We start from the raw sequence: 15,516 nt of genomic DNA, 5'->3' as shown, positions 1-15,516 counted from the left end.
GGCATCTTAAGGTGAAGAACAGTGTTTCCTAACCACAGACCAACAGACAGGCAAGTTGAAACATTTCTCCTTCAGAAACAATGGTTGTACTTCTGCTCCTCTCATTCCCTCTGCATTCCTCAGGAACCTGATGAAAAAGTTAACTGGCCAGTCTGCAGTATATATGAGTTTGGAAACACTGATCCAGGGCACTTTCAGATTAAAAATTTGAAAGCAACTTTCTTCAACACATCATCTTGCCAGGCATTGGTGATGTATTTTATTATAAAACCTTCATTAACCAGAACTCATCTTACCAGTACCCCAACTAACTGAATTGCGCCCTCTCACAGCACTCCACTTTGATGAGAAAGCAGCAATAGTACCCAAAAGAAGACCATAAAGAATTTACTTTTTAAAAATTACTTCCCAAGAAATGACCTGGGGTTAGATCACATTCAGCTCTGCCTCCTATACATTCTTCACTTGGATTGACCCTCAGACTTTAGAGGCTACATCCCTGAGGAAAGAAAGTAGATACAAGCATTTTTAGAAAAAAAAAAAATGTATTTGCCACAAATGAAATAAAATGAATATTACCACTGAAAATTCCATTCATTCCTTATGGATTCCAATTAATCAAGCTTTTGCTATGTGTCAAAAAGCAATAACTTCCTTTCTCACGAGTGTGAACTGATGACATTGACAGTTTAACCAAGCTTTTGGCTCATTTAGGTTTTACAATAGCTAACCTGATGCCCAAAGTATTTAGCACCTTCTTCCTGGTCTTATTCTCATGTAATTAGCAGGCCATGGAGAAACTAATTGTATTATTCAACTGAGTTACCAAGTCAAAGTTGAGCTGGATTGGACACAGTACTCTCAGGGCTTCTTCATTTACATGCAACGTGTTTAAAAAGGAACCATAGACTGTATCAAGATGACTGAATCATGATGCCAAGTGCCCAGAAGTTTTCAAATAACCATATGTTTGATGTTTCATAAACAAGCACAGAAACTGCACATGTTTGGCCAAATTTTTACTTTTCACCCAGATCTTTTGGTATCATGAAGACCCCCAAAACTTTAGACAACCTATTTGCTAATTACAACCAGTTATGAAGTTTTTTTTCCCTCAGTTGGTAAAGCTGGAAAGCTATTTATCAAGTAATTTTATTGCCAGACCACCATTTCCAGATTATTCGATTTTTGGTATACAAATAGAAAAATATTTCAGATCCTAAATGTTTCCAACTTCCTTGACCATAGAGCTACCTATCAGGCATCTTTTGACTCAATTTTCTTGGCCATTCCTCCAGCCAACCTTTGGAAATAAGTCAACCCCTTTCTCAACTATGGATAATTTTATGATCCGTGCTGCATATCCAATTCTGCTTATTCAATTTCTGGATTACTAAGGAGTTTACCTTTATCTTCTTCCTTTTTGCGACCTGCTGTTTTCTGAGACTGAGCAAGAGAAAGGGCAAGAGATGTACTTGAATCTGTTTTGCCACTGTTTGGTGGTGATGATGCTTAAAACAAATCAATGGGGAAGGAGGTAGAAATGGCAGTGAAACCTCATCAATTTTGAGTCTTCTAATTGATAATTTGTGATAAATTGGACCGGGACCAGTCTACAGTTTAACTTTATATTATCAGGGATGGGGACAAGAGAGGTTTGCTAAGCAAATGAGAGTTTATTTATACTAAATTGCCAGGTGAATTTTTCCTTAAGAGAACAACCCTTATTCAAATGTTAGAAGCATTTATTAGATATAATCATATTCATTACAAATTGATCTCCTAAAGTAGTTCTCTTGAGGACCTCCACAAAGGCAGCATTTTATAGTCAATTTGAATTACAAAATAGAATTAAAATAATATAACTGTCATTATTCAAGCCCATTTTGTAATTCAGGTCTTTCCATACTCACTCAGACAATCTTTCTCTTCTGTTAGTCCAAAATCAGTCAAGTTTTACTGTATTAGTGAAATGGCTTGGGGATTATACTTCTTTACTATATCCCATCCCCAATTAACTTGACAATTGACTGTTGAATACACATTTCACAGAGAAAGTGAAACCCAGTGATGGTGATTACTTTTAGAAGGTCACACAGCTAATGCTGTCACAAATCTCTGCTGACTTTCAGGGTCACCTCTTGTGATAATATCACAGTAGGTAATTTATCATATCGAGCCATCCAGTGAGCAATGTGAATCTGATAGCATGTGATATGTTTCCGTAGGAATCAGCATCATTCTCAACCTCCTTGGTTACAAGGCAAATGGCTTATTTAAGCCATCCCAGCCCTCAGTACTGATTACTAAAAATGACAATAATCACGAAGCCTGACATGTATGCATGCTTCTACTTTTTCAAAAGAGCTTTTACACATATTATCTCTGAAAACAGGAAAGGGAAAAATACCTGTATTATTTATCTCTCTGTATCTTTCCTCAACCTTTAAATAATGATAAATGGGCAATTATGCTAAATTGTTGACACCCCCCTCTATCCCCACATACAAAATTACATATTCTGAAAAATTTCTATTCTGTGGAAAGAAACAGCAAATTTTCAGGCTGTTTTAAATGTGCACATGCTTAAACTTACGAAATAGATACTTGTTTTATTTTTGGAATGTAAGGAATTAAGAAAAGGTCAATCACTGAGGCAGCCCCTGACCCGGACCTAAAGGCTAGAACCAAAATACTACTTGGTTTTATGGATTTCCTAAACCTAGGCTAACTGGGCCTAAACAGAGCAGAGTTGATTCTTCCTTGATGGATTATAAATGCACAGGCAAGGATCATGGAAATTAGAACTGTGGTTTGGGACTTTTTAACTTACAAGCTCCAAATGACCCTTTTGTGTTAGTGCTTTATTAAAATGTGTGTGTAAATGTGGTAATTAAGAGCCAGTGGGTTGTTTCAGCTATAAACCCAGATCACCAGGGGTTTCTGACACAGCCAGTGAAAATCTGTTACTGTAAATCACAGCGGAATGGAGATTTAGCTCCTGAATTACCATATAGATGCATCAGTCTCTCTCCACAGCTGTCAGTTGCTTCAAATTTTCATTCTCTTGATCCCCATCCCCATGCACCCTGCTTCATTCCCTTAATCTTAGGTTAAGGGCACCAGCTTGGCTTTCCCACCTAGTATTACCTCGGGATAATGCTAGTTAGTTGTTTATGACTGGGATGACTTGACATTGAAAGGTATTACAAAACCTCTCCTATCTCACCCTAGAATTGTACTCAGGTTTAATTCTATCCAGAGATTTAACCAGATATCCAGTGCTTATATTTTCCAAGTTGAAAATCAGAACACATAATCTGACCAGTAAGATGTGTGCTTTGAGGAACACTGGAACAGAATGTTTTAAAAAGGACCATTCTGAACCCCCTGATTGCAATGAAAGTTCTATGATATGCACTTTAATTTGTAAGGCATATGGGGAATTGAGAGATGAGGATAGGATACACAGTTTAACCTCCTTTATTTAGATAAATGGTAGGCTGATCATTATGATTTATAGAATGTTTACACAAAATGCGATTTTAGTATCTTCAAAAATATATAGGGACTAGAATAAACTAACCAATGTTATTCTAAGAAATACTGAGGAAAATTGTTTTAATAGAGTTAAAAATGGCTTGCAATTAAAATTGTTTTTCCTTTTACATGGGTGCCTTTTAAGTATCTAAAAAAATTTTTTTCTTAATAAATTCAAACATGTTCCTCCTCCCTATAACTGGCAATCTTTTTGTTGTTGTTGTTGTTCTAAAATCCATGTATTTGCTTAGCAACTCTTCCATCCAAAGAGAGTAAAAAGTTACACTTCAGGACAGTCCCTTTCCAAACTCCCTTAGCTTCCTATTGGTGGTATATAGATGAATGAGGTTATAATGCATTTCCCATATTATAAATGAAATCTTTAGTTTGTATTATTTCTTCTTCTTCCATGTATGTCTACAATTCTCCTCTACTATACCGCCATCTCTTAAACACTTCTCATCCACTCCCAGAGTTTTTTGACATTCTTGGGCCTTGGGTAACGGATATGAATCTGCATCTGCCTTTTACCTGCAACAAGATGGAACTTTTGTTGGCAGGAGCCATTCCTAAAGGTAGACATTTTGGATACCCAGGCTTGAAATGGATCCCAATGACTCTTTATTGACACTGTTATGTTTGTAGGCAAGAATCATTACAGATTGATGGCACTCCCTGGGTCTTAACAGAAGTTCCTATGAATCCCCAAGACTCTGGTTTGGGATCAAGGAGTAGGGTGAGTATGCTATACTCTTCATTGGTTTGTATGTCTCTGTGCTGATACTGCCTTCTGGAAGTATGAAGAACCTGACACCTTTATTTCCTGGTAGTGACTAAATTTGCTCCTTGGACTTACTCAGGTCTTCCTCCCAAGAGCAAACCCTCTCTTTCTCTCAAGTGGCTGCTTCAAGCAATGGACCCTTTTGCCTTAAGAATTAAACCAGTCCAGTGGCTGCCAAAACCACTGATTTTGTCAGATGATTTTAAAGAATAAATTTTACCACCAGAAAATAAAATTGTAATCTGAAAAGAAAGCTTTTTTAAAAGTATTCCATTCTAGTGATTTTTGAAGTTCCTGTGTGGCCTTAACATGGTTTCTATGATTAGGACATGATTATTTGCCTTTGATGTTATCCTGATAACTTGAATGTGTTTCTTATTGACAAATAATGACCAAATGTCCAACACCAGCGCTACAGAAAGAGCAGCAGGAGTGAGAAGCCTGAAGGTAAGAATGCTCTTATACAATTTCCAGGAGGAAAAACACTGTTGCAGTGGCAGAGAGTGAAATGGTGTTTATTTATGTCCTTTTTGTCCCTCTAAGAACAAATCATTTCACTTCCTTTCATTTGAAGGGGAAGTTATAGAACCACACTGAAAGGTAGGACAGCCATGGAGAAGAAACATGAAATATTTGAAGCAAGTAAACTACATTCAGTGAGGGTAGGAGCTGGGATTGATGGAGCAGGGTGGGGTAAGATTTCTTTGACTGAGAATAACTGAAATCCATTCTCTTTTGATCTAGAGAGCAGTAGAGCATTTGGCCCTTGGCACACGAGGCCAATCCCTACTGGACAGAGGTGGCAAAAGTGTGGTCCAAGCTCACCTTATTGCTTAATTTCATCTGGCCTTGAAGCAAATATTTCTCAAAATATAGACCTAAGGCAATAGCATACTTTACTTTAAATATACATATGGTAATACCTTTAATGTGTCCTGCAGATATGTGGATGCTAAAAGCATGCTAAAAGAGGGTGGTTATGTACTCTGGCATGGCAACCAGTAGTCAGCTTTCAGTTCTGGTATATGCTCTAATATATAGATACCATTTGTTGTGATCTATTTGGGTATAAGCCAAGACTGATTATTTTTCTGTGGATCATAGTCAAGGGATGGCTATTGGAGGAAAAAAAAGATGCTGGAACCCATCAGACTGGACTCTCAAATGCATATTTTGCCTCAAGTCAGGAAAATGAACTAGGTGTCTTCAGAAGGCCTCATCATATGAGTTTCCAGTAAAGATCCATTTCTCCCTGTCTTTCTCAGTCTATATCCCTCTTTCTCAGTGCCATTGGGATGAACTAAAGAAAACACATTTATTCATACTAAAACAAAACCAAATTTGATAGTTTCATTTTTTGTTGGATTTAAAATAGAATTTTCAAGTGAATCATACAAATTATATACTTTAAAAGTATCTGGGATCATATTTTAATCAAAACTGGTTTCTCCAGAAGCTTGATATGTTCTGAACCCCTTCTCTCTAGCTGTCGGGGACAAATTGGATTGTATGAGATTGTCTACAACCCATAATGGTTTTGGATTCTTATTCTAGAGGGGGAGGTTGGATAGAGGGCCAATTTGGGGGAAATCCGTCAATGAATTTCACAACCTGTAGTCTATCGCTTTGAATTTGAGAGGTTATCATTTGGAAATGCTGCTGGTTTTACCCACATATCTGAAAGTGGTCTTGTGGGCTGTTTCTTTAGCACAGATGCTTATCAGCAGGTTTTGATCACTAGCATTGTTAGACTCTTAGTAACATGACTCAGAGATTTCTACTCCTGATGTTATATGAATGCATTATTGAATCTGCTCTTTGCACTTATATTAAATTATAATCCCATTAGCAAAGAGTTAAAAAGGTTTGAGCTACATTTGTGAAATACATGTTTATAAATACTCTCTTAAAGGCAGCTGCTAGCAGCTAAGCATCATATAACTCTGAAAATCATTATAGCTGCCCCTGCAGAATGAGGGTTGCTTGGGTGGCCAGAGTCTAGTAATGCCAGAAGTTATAAGCACACATACTCCCAGGTTGTGGAGAAAGTTCAGGTTGATACAATGGTAGAAAAATTGAAATAACTTAAACCCTCATTCTCTTGGAATCCTGCATTCTGGAACCCCTGTGCAAAGAAGGGATAGAAATTTTTTAAATAGTCCCAGGCACTCTAGTGTCACTCTAGGGCATGTTTTGAACTGTCGCAGCCTCTAACAGCAGCTATTTGAAGAAGTAGATCTTTCCCTAATCATATCCTAAATTAACCTGCAGAAAAGAATATAAAGGGCATGATAATAAATCCTCTCATCCAGCAAAATTCTTCTTTTGCTTGGTCATCAGTTGGCATCAACTTAAAGTAAAACCTACCTGGGCAGAGAGTCTGTCTATGTCTGCCTACCTGTACATGGCTGTGATTTCTTGAGTGATACTAAAGGCTCTCCAGAAAAGGGTAAGGAAGAAAGCTGGTGATTGGGAAAGGTTATTTTTCTCCACGAAAGCCTGAAATATCTGTAGTAAAAGAGCCAGTAAAAGGGAGGGTGGCTTTTCTCCACTGAGCTAGAGAGGTTTTTAAAAAGTTGCTTAAAAAAAATCACTAGGTATCAAGCAGCAAGTGTTAATTACTTGGAGCAAAGGTCTGGGTGGGGGATGAGGTAGGAGGAAGGCTTCCAGCTTAGTTTGTGATAGGCTTCCATTTTCATCATCCAGATATTGTGTTGTTAGAGCAGGTTTCTAATTAACTATGGAAATACACCATCCTTGCTCATATATTTCTCTTATTTGTCTGTGAGCTCCTTGTCTGTTTCCATAACCTTTGTATTTACACATATATCTTTCCCTCCTAAGGGAACCATTAGAGATCTTCTGGCTTCACTAATTAAACAAACATTTATTCTTTAGGTGTTCTGCTCAAAAAGGAAAAGTGAGAGCATTTAGAGCAGAATCTATCCCACAGTCTCTCAGGTGGATACATAGTACTACACCCTGAGTTTCTATATTTTTCAGGCCCAGAACCATATCCATAGTACGACTTCCTCTCTAAACGCTTCCAGGATCAGCAGATTATTTCAAGGAATCAACTTGGCAACAAATTCACAAGGCCCCGTTTTTCTTCTTTTCCCCTCTAAAGAAGCTCAGCATCCTCACGTCTATCAGTTTCTCAACATTTCTTTGTTTATATGGAATCCAACATGCCTCCAACTACTTTACTTACTATTTTACATATTTCCTGAAATATACCAAAATTTTTATTTTTTTTAAAGAAACATTTTCTGCTTTCACAGAAGAAAATGGTTTTCTTAATTCCTCTTATCCTAAATCTGTCTCCATATGTAATATTTGCCATCACTAAGATAACATTGATACTTTGTAATAGTTAGTATATCCGAAAAACTGAGCCTGGAATCTAGACAAACTACCACCTGTGGAATGGATGCCTTGGATTGGGAGCACAAGTCCTTTGTAGCTGAGTTATTGCCAGGCGTTGATGACAGAGATAAGCAGAAATTAGTATCAACCAATTACGCTTTCTTCAAAAACAGAAACTCACTATCATGTACTATGAATTATATCACTATCCTCTATATAAATTTTTTTAAAAAAATACAGATGCTACTTATTCCATGACTGTTTCCCACACTCAAGAACCATTACCCTGCCACAGGTTAGCAGTACCTTTACATACTTTTAAGTGAATACCTAATTCACATTTGTTCTTACCCTCTCCATCTGATCAACAATCCATATACATTTTTATGACTTACCAGCAGTTAAAACTTTTTTCTGTTTAAGGGAAGTTTATACATTTTCCCCCATACATATTTTTAAAACAAAAAGGAACAGAGACACAATTAATAAATAGTTCATCTTTGCTTCACTTACCATTTCTCAGAAAGACCTGTATTTTAACAAGGAATGTTGCTCAAACTTAAAGGTGTGAAATTCTTATGATGGAGTTTTAAGTACCAGTAGGGGAAATATTTTTAGTCAGGGGACGTTCCCAGACCCCCTGAAATTACAACACAAAGCTCTCCTGTTTTCTCCCTAAGTCTCTGACCCATGTCTTTGTCTTAGGAGGACTCTACTCAGCAAAAAGTTCATAGCAAGCCCTTCAGAGGAGAGAATGCCTAATTTTCACAGTAGGAATTTGACGTACTTTGTTTAATTCTTTCTGTTCCTTACTGACGTAAGTATAATAAATATTTCTGACTTATAATTCTCTTAGGTACCAATTAAGGGCCCATAGTAACTGCTCTGAAACATTCCCCTAGAGACATATTGCTGCACCACTGAAAGACCCCAGCTGCAAGATGTGTTCTTGTGAGGTTGATGGTTATTTGGAGTATAGTGGGCCCTAAAGAAAAAAGTCATTGTGAACATCCAAGCCTAAAGAATAAAAATAAGGAGGGCTGTTAACCTTTTGTGTGTTCCATTGGAGAATTCACAGCCCAGAGCTGGATGTATATTAATTTGCTGTGCAGACTTGAGCAGATTGTTTAACCTATCGTGCCTCAAGTTCTTTCTTTATAAAGTGGAGGCTATAACTCTACTTTCTTAGGAAGATCATTAAACTTGATGAGTACTAATAATTACATGAAGATACTGGGCTGAAAAAATGCTAAAGAGAATTATCCATTCACCAAGTATTTATCGAGAAAACTATCCTAAGTGGGGATGCAAAATATATGATACATGGTCCCTACCTACCAGAATCACCTGCCAGTGATTTCTGATTACAGCTTTTATGTTCCTTGGCTGTGCTGCTACTTGAAATATTTGTTTTTCTCCCTTATTTTTATTTAGAATCTCCCAAATGCATATTGGTTTCCTCCCATATTTCATAAGCCCTGTGATTTTTTTTCCAAAGAGTAAATTTCTAGAAGTATATCATTTGTCAGAATTCCCTAACATCCTGGGACATCTCTATCGAGATCTGGATGCTATAAGGCAGGGTTTCTCAACAATAGCACTATTGACATTTGGGGTCGGATAATTCTTTACTGGGGGGGCCGTCCTGTACATTGTAGGTTCCTTCTCAGCATCCTTGGCCTCTACCCACTAGATGTTAGTAGCACCCCCTCCCCAACTGTGACAACTAAGAATGTCTCCAGGCATTGCCAAATCTCCTCTGGAAGACAAAATTGTCCCCAGTTGAAACCTAAGGTAATCTCCTCTGTAACTGTGGAGGCCTTGGGAGTGGAGAGCAGTTACTAGCAATGCTAGTAACTAGGATGCTGGGTTGTTGACTTGAGCCTGGATTTTGGCAAGAGTGGATGGTAGCAGCCCATTGTAGGCCCCCAGCATAAGAAAAGCCCTCCCTCTTCCAAATCAGTACTTCTCAATTCTATTTTTTCTGTCAGAATCCCTTTACACTCAAAAATTATTGATATCTTTTGCCTATGTGTTATATATATTAATATTATTATTTATTATACCATAGATTAAAGCTGAGGAATTTTTAAAGAATATATTCATTAATTCATTTTTAAAGTAACAGTAATAAGCCTAATTCATGTTAACACTTTCATGAAAAATAACTATATTTTTCCAAAACAAAAAAAATAGTGAGGAGTGGTATTGGGCTACATTTTTGCAAATCTCTTTACTATCTGGCTTAATAGAAGAGGATTATGATTTCTGTTTCTGCATTCAATCTGTTATGTTATCACTTGTCATGTAGCCTCTAGGAAACTCCACTGTAGATTGTCAGAGAATTAGAGTGAGAAGGGAAAATAATGTATTAGTATTATTATATAGTTTTTATCTTGCATACCCTCTGATGGAAGGGTTTCAAAGACCTCCAGGAGTTCCTGAACCACACTTTGAGAACCATTGCTCTAAATTAACAACCCCTACTTTTATCAACCTAGTTCACTTAAAAGTTGACAAACTTCTTTAAAAACCAGGATCTTTAGGAAGGATGGAACCTCTATATTTAGATTTTAGTGTGAATGCCTTTAATCAGACTATACTGTCTCTGAGATCTAGCAAGAGCAGCAGTGCTAAAGAATTTGAAGAAGTGATTTGAAGAAAATAGTACCTTGAGACAGGACAGGAACTGGTAAGGGCTTAGAAAGCAGCATGAGGAGTCTGGGCACTTGGCAATTTAAAAAAAGAGGAAGAATAGAAAAGAGGAGGGAAATGCTTTGCACATTTCCCTGTGGTCCTGATGGACTCAGACACCCATATGCCATTGGAACGTATCTCCTTCTGCAACCTGAATTAACCTCCACATTATTGAGCCTGAATGCCAGTGTCTGGCTTAAGGCATGGCACTAGGTGAGAAGTGTTAGTGATAAGACAAAAATTTATAGGGACAAAGGAGAGAGAAAAGGGGGTCAGATGGTGGGGAATAGGGGAGAAGGCAGTTCTAACACTTGTCTTGGGGCATTAATGGCCTGTCTGTGCTTTGAAAGTTTCAGACTTAATTTTCATTGCCAATAATATCTTAAAGAGGCTAAAAACTTTCATTTGAGTAACTTTTGGTACTTTGCATTCCAAGCAACACTGGTTGCCATTTGTGAAGCCTAAGGTTCTGAGCATTGACTAAGGGAATTGTTTAAAGTATAAAGGACTCCAAACTTCCTAGAGGCATACAAAATGAAGATATTCCGGCTGCCAGGCCATGCACTAACCTGGAAAGTGTCACCTCCCTAATGCTAAAGCTTTGTAGTTTTTCAGATCTCAAGCACTATTAAATTACATATTATTTTTAAATGATGATACCTTTCTCAGAAAATTCAAAATAAGATGTCCTCTCTGGTCTCCGCAGCAAATAGGGGAAGAAAGAAAATAGTCTTTAGGGACTTGGTATGATGGAGGCCAAATCTTGGTGACTATAAGAAGCTTTGTCAGTGACTGGATATGTGGTGGGTCTAACCTATCCAAAACAAGCAAAGAAATTCTATGGCATGTTCATTGTTACGTAAATTTGTCTGTTTTCCTCCTTTTGAATTGGTGGCATTCAGACCAACATGTACTACTACTGGAAATTATTTTTACACGAATCTAAACACATATCAGTTGATTGCCTTATAATAGAATTATGCCAACCTCTCTATATAATACATTTTTATCTAGAATTCTTAGAGATAAATTCAATAGCCCTAGAAAGAAGACAAGGTAAAGGTCATTATTCATATTTTACAGCTGAAGAAACAATCTCTAAGAGATAAAATCTTTATCCTAGAGTCAGAATTGAGTTAGCCCAGGAGGTTTCACACATTTGGCTAGTGGCTCCAAACATACTCCTTACACTTTAAGAAGTGAAGGACTAAGGAGTAATAGCCTGGCCTCCTGGAGATGGATCAGCCTGTCAGTTGAAGAAGTCCTGTCTTACTAGAACACCTTATTTATACTGTTCCTCCATGATGCTGCCCAACAGTGGCAGAGTCAGTTTGCAATTTTAGGCCATGCCATATTATTGATCCATTTTTTTTTACAGTCTGATCCATGTTGTGGTGATCTGAGTTGACCACAGACAAGATAACCATATCAGAAAGACAGCCAGTCAGTAACTTAAAAACAATCCATAGACTAGTTCTCCCATTGTGGAAAGTACTCCTCTATCCCAAACTCAGAAATCCAAGTTATTACTTTTATATTAAGACTAATATGTGCATAATCATGTAGCATATGCATGTGTGGAACAAGAACACATAGGTAGTACAGTTCTTTCTGGGATCATTTTCATCTGGACCACAGATTTGTGTAATAAAGAACAACTAATTAGAAGGCATGTCATGCATATAGAATCTATTTTCTCTTCTGTTTGGACTCATCTGTTAGTCTCAATCTATAATATGGAAACCATTTCCCTTCTGGCCCTGTCCCCTTTTCCACTCCTACACAAAACTTGCTTTCTGTCTGGATGTACAAGACACCCGGTTAGATCAAACCTAACACACCTCCATCACAAAGCTACTGCAAGCTGCAGCCACCGACTGTCACTTGAGGGGGACCTTCCTCATCATACACAGCCTACCTGAAGAGTGCCTTTTTTTTCTATTCTCATTATTTAACAGTGTGTGCCAATTACTCAAAGCGATACGGGCAGGTCCTGGTAAATGTAGCATTGCTGTCATGTTAACTTTTTATAAGGTAATGCTCAGGTTGCCTGCAGTGTCTAAAATTACTCTGTGGCCAAGGCCCCCTGCTTTATCACTTTCTATAATTTTAAAGTAGTTTGAAGCTTGAATAACATAAAATAACATAATATAATGTTATTTATGTTATTTCCCACGCGAAGAACACCTATAAACCTTGTAGTATTGAAACTCAGTGAACAAGGCATCTTAGACAAGCTGAAAAACAAATGTTGGTACGATAAGGGGGAATGTGGAGCCAAGGACTCCGGGAGTAAGGTCAGTTGCTGAAGGTCTTTTTGTACTGATTAGCAATCACATTTTGATCCACTGTTTATTTTCTACCCTAAAATGGCTTTCCTTCCCAACACACACTCCCTGACACAGTGGGACCCCTTTATAACACCAGCACTAAAGGAATAAGGCAAACACCAGCCTCAGAGGCCTGCCACATAACATCAGTCATTGACTCTATAGAGCTGTTGTTGTAATTGTGGAACTCAGTTGGCCCACCATAATTCCAAAGCTGTAAAATAATGAGCTGTGTTACAACGGAGTTTTACTGTATTTCACATTTTGAAAGATCAAGGAGAAAATATAACAACAGCAGCAAAAAGGATCCAGTTTGCAGTATTTTTCTTAACTTCTTACAATATCAGAGACTTCATAGTTGTAAATACCTTTGGTTATTAATATATTATGCCTAACCCATTTGAAAACAATTTTAAAAGACTGGTTTCTGTAAGCAGAATGATTAGCCCCACCCTATCTGCTGTTGTGTTGAGTTCAGCATCTATTTGGATCTCAAATCTTATTAAGTCTGTCACACTTCTCTCTTCCAAAGATGTCATTTGAATCTCTGTACAGAATACTTTAAAATTTAGCCTTTTGTTCCTTAAGGATTTACACTGTCAGGATAACATCACATTGATAAGCATGAAACACTCTTCCTTGCCTCCTTCCTGCCCCTTTTTGCTCCCCTAAGAAAGTTCTTTTTAGTTTCAATTTTTGCCTTTTCTTTTTTGAACTAATATTGCGGTGTCAGTTAATTCATTTCATGAAACGCCACTCATTTTCCCTGTGCAGTGAACCATTTTGCTACTGGTTTTCTACATCTCACATTAAAGAATTCTGTAACTGTTGTGAAATTTGAAACATGGAACTTGAAACTGTTCTTGATGCTTAACGTATGTGGGTTATGTCAAAGAACAACCCCCCCCATCAAATACCGTATACATATAAAAATCTAATAGCAGGGGGAGGGTTAACTGAAATTGGCCCATTTCCTAAGGGACTGTAGAACGTCCTTGCTGATGGACTCACTGGCCTTCTTAAGGAGATGATCTATTGTTTCATAAGTGACAGAAGTTCTAACTACTTGTCTAGCTAACTGTCATTCTTCCTAGAAGAGTGACTGCACAGTTGTTGTATACATGAGGCACCCCCACATTCCTCTTCTCAACCATGCTATTCAATTCCAATTGGCCTTTTCATTAAAGTAAATAAGTGCAGGACTGGCTTCTATGATAATAGAATCAAAAGAACATGGCAGTATACTCTTTACATTTAATTGTTTAAATTATACCAGGACTAGCTGAAATACAGAGTGTTGAGTGTCATCAGTGGCCATTATCTGTTCACTGTGTTATAATTTACATAAGATACTCAGTTCATCGGCTTAACAATTTGGGTATTCCATTCAGTTCTATTCAGCAGCAAAATGGTTACATTCCCTCTAAAAAGACTGCAAAATGCTATTTTATTTTATTTTTTTGTCAAAGAAAGACTCCTGGCCCTTGATGTGTCCTACCTCAAGGTAGGGCCTAAGGCATAAACTTTTTAAAGCAGATCTGGTTTTGCTTTTTCATACAGATAGCTTAATCAGATTCACACGGTTTGACCTGAAAGTCACTGACTGGCTTCATCTAATTTTTCCCCTATGTTAAATAGAAAGCAGATAAGTGTAGTATTTTTTTTTTTTAAATTACTGTCTACATTCCCTGGAATAAAAGCTAAAAATGAGCTGGATTTCTTTTTAAATAATCAGCCTCCTGGAAACACTTTCTGATTTGTATGGAGCAATTTCTCAGCCACTAGAGGAAAGGAGAGTGTTAACCCTTTCAAGAAAAACCCTGTGAAATAAATCCCCAGATAAGAATATCAGAAATTTCTAATATTCTCACCTGGTGCCTTAAAGACTAGTTGACAAAGTTTGTCATAGGGAGAACAAGGGAGAAAGGGTAGTTGCGGGTCAGAGAGGGGAAAGAGTGCTTCAAGTTCCCAAAAATGAAAATACTGTCACATTTATAGAGATTATGTCACCACTCAACTCTGGCAGATGGTGTTTTTTGAGGCTGGCAGAGGAATAAATTGTGCTTGTGTTTACTCTTTTGTTCCTATGGCCTACTGCTGTTTTATTTAGTTGTTGAACAACATTTTGAGGTATTAAGGAACTTGAGGAGCCCAAAGATCATTGAGGTGAGGATCACAACTGTCAATAAAAGCACAATCTACCATCTTGCTGGTCATTGTGAAACATAAGCCAGTTGGCAGAGTTGAGTCATAACACCTACATCAATGTTTAGTTATTGCACAATTTAGAACTATCCTGTACTGTTGTAATATATCATAATGTCCCATAGCCTTTTATCCCCCAAGAACTAATTATGTTGTTCATTTCTCTTAGGACAAGACCAGCGCTCTGAACCTAAGCAATGTGGCAGGAGTTTTCTATATACTTGTCGGAGGCCTGGGGCTGGCCATGATGGTGGCTTTGATAGAATTCTGTTACAAATCACGAGCAGAGTCCAAACGCATGAAACTCACAAAGAACACCCAAAACTTTAAGCCTACTCCTGCCACCAACACTCAGAATTATGCTACATACAGAGAAGGCTACAACGTGTATGGAACAGAGAGTGTTAAGATCTAGGGGTACCGTTAAGGTCTAGTAAACTAAAAAGCATTACATTACTGTATGTTAATCTTTTTCTTTCTTTTTTTGTCTTTGGTTTTCAGTTTGGTGTATTGCTTCAAGCATTTTTTATTCTTTGCAACTGTTTGATTCTTTGTAAACAATGCCCGGGCGTTCTTGTCAGGCAGTAGTGCTTTTCT

The 15,516-nt window shown here is 37.6% G+C and overlaps 1 protein-coding gene across 1 annotated transcript in view; it reads left to right on the top strand.

The window, feature by feature from the left end:
* Nucleotides 1-15,516, top strand: part of LOC119524082 — a 70,925-nt gene that overhangs the window by 38,470 nt on the left and 16,939 nt on the right. The window contains exon 5 of the mRNA XM_037822743.1: nucleotides 15,089-15,336. Within this exon, the coding sequence (XP_037678671.1) occupies nucleotides 15,089-15,334 (246 nt within the window). The 3' untranslated portion in view covers nucleotides 15,335-15,336. The remainder of the gene's footprint in view (nucleotides 1-15,088; nucleotides 15,337-15,516) is intronic.

The sequence above is a fragment of the Choloepus didactylus genome, chromosome Y (genome assembly GCF_015220235.1).
Source record: "Choloepus didactylus isolate mChoDid1 chromosome Y, mChoDid1.pri, whole genome shotgun sequence".
Classification (NCBI taxonomy): domain Eukaryota; kingdom Metazoa; phylum Chordata; class Mammalia; order Pilosa; family Megalonychidae; genus Choloepus; species Choloepus didactylus.
This window is presented reverse-complemented; position numbering and strand designations above follow the sequence as displayed.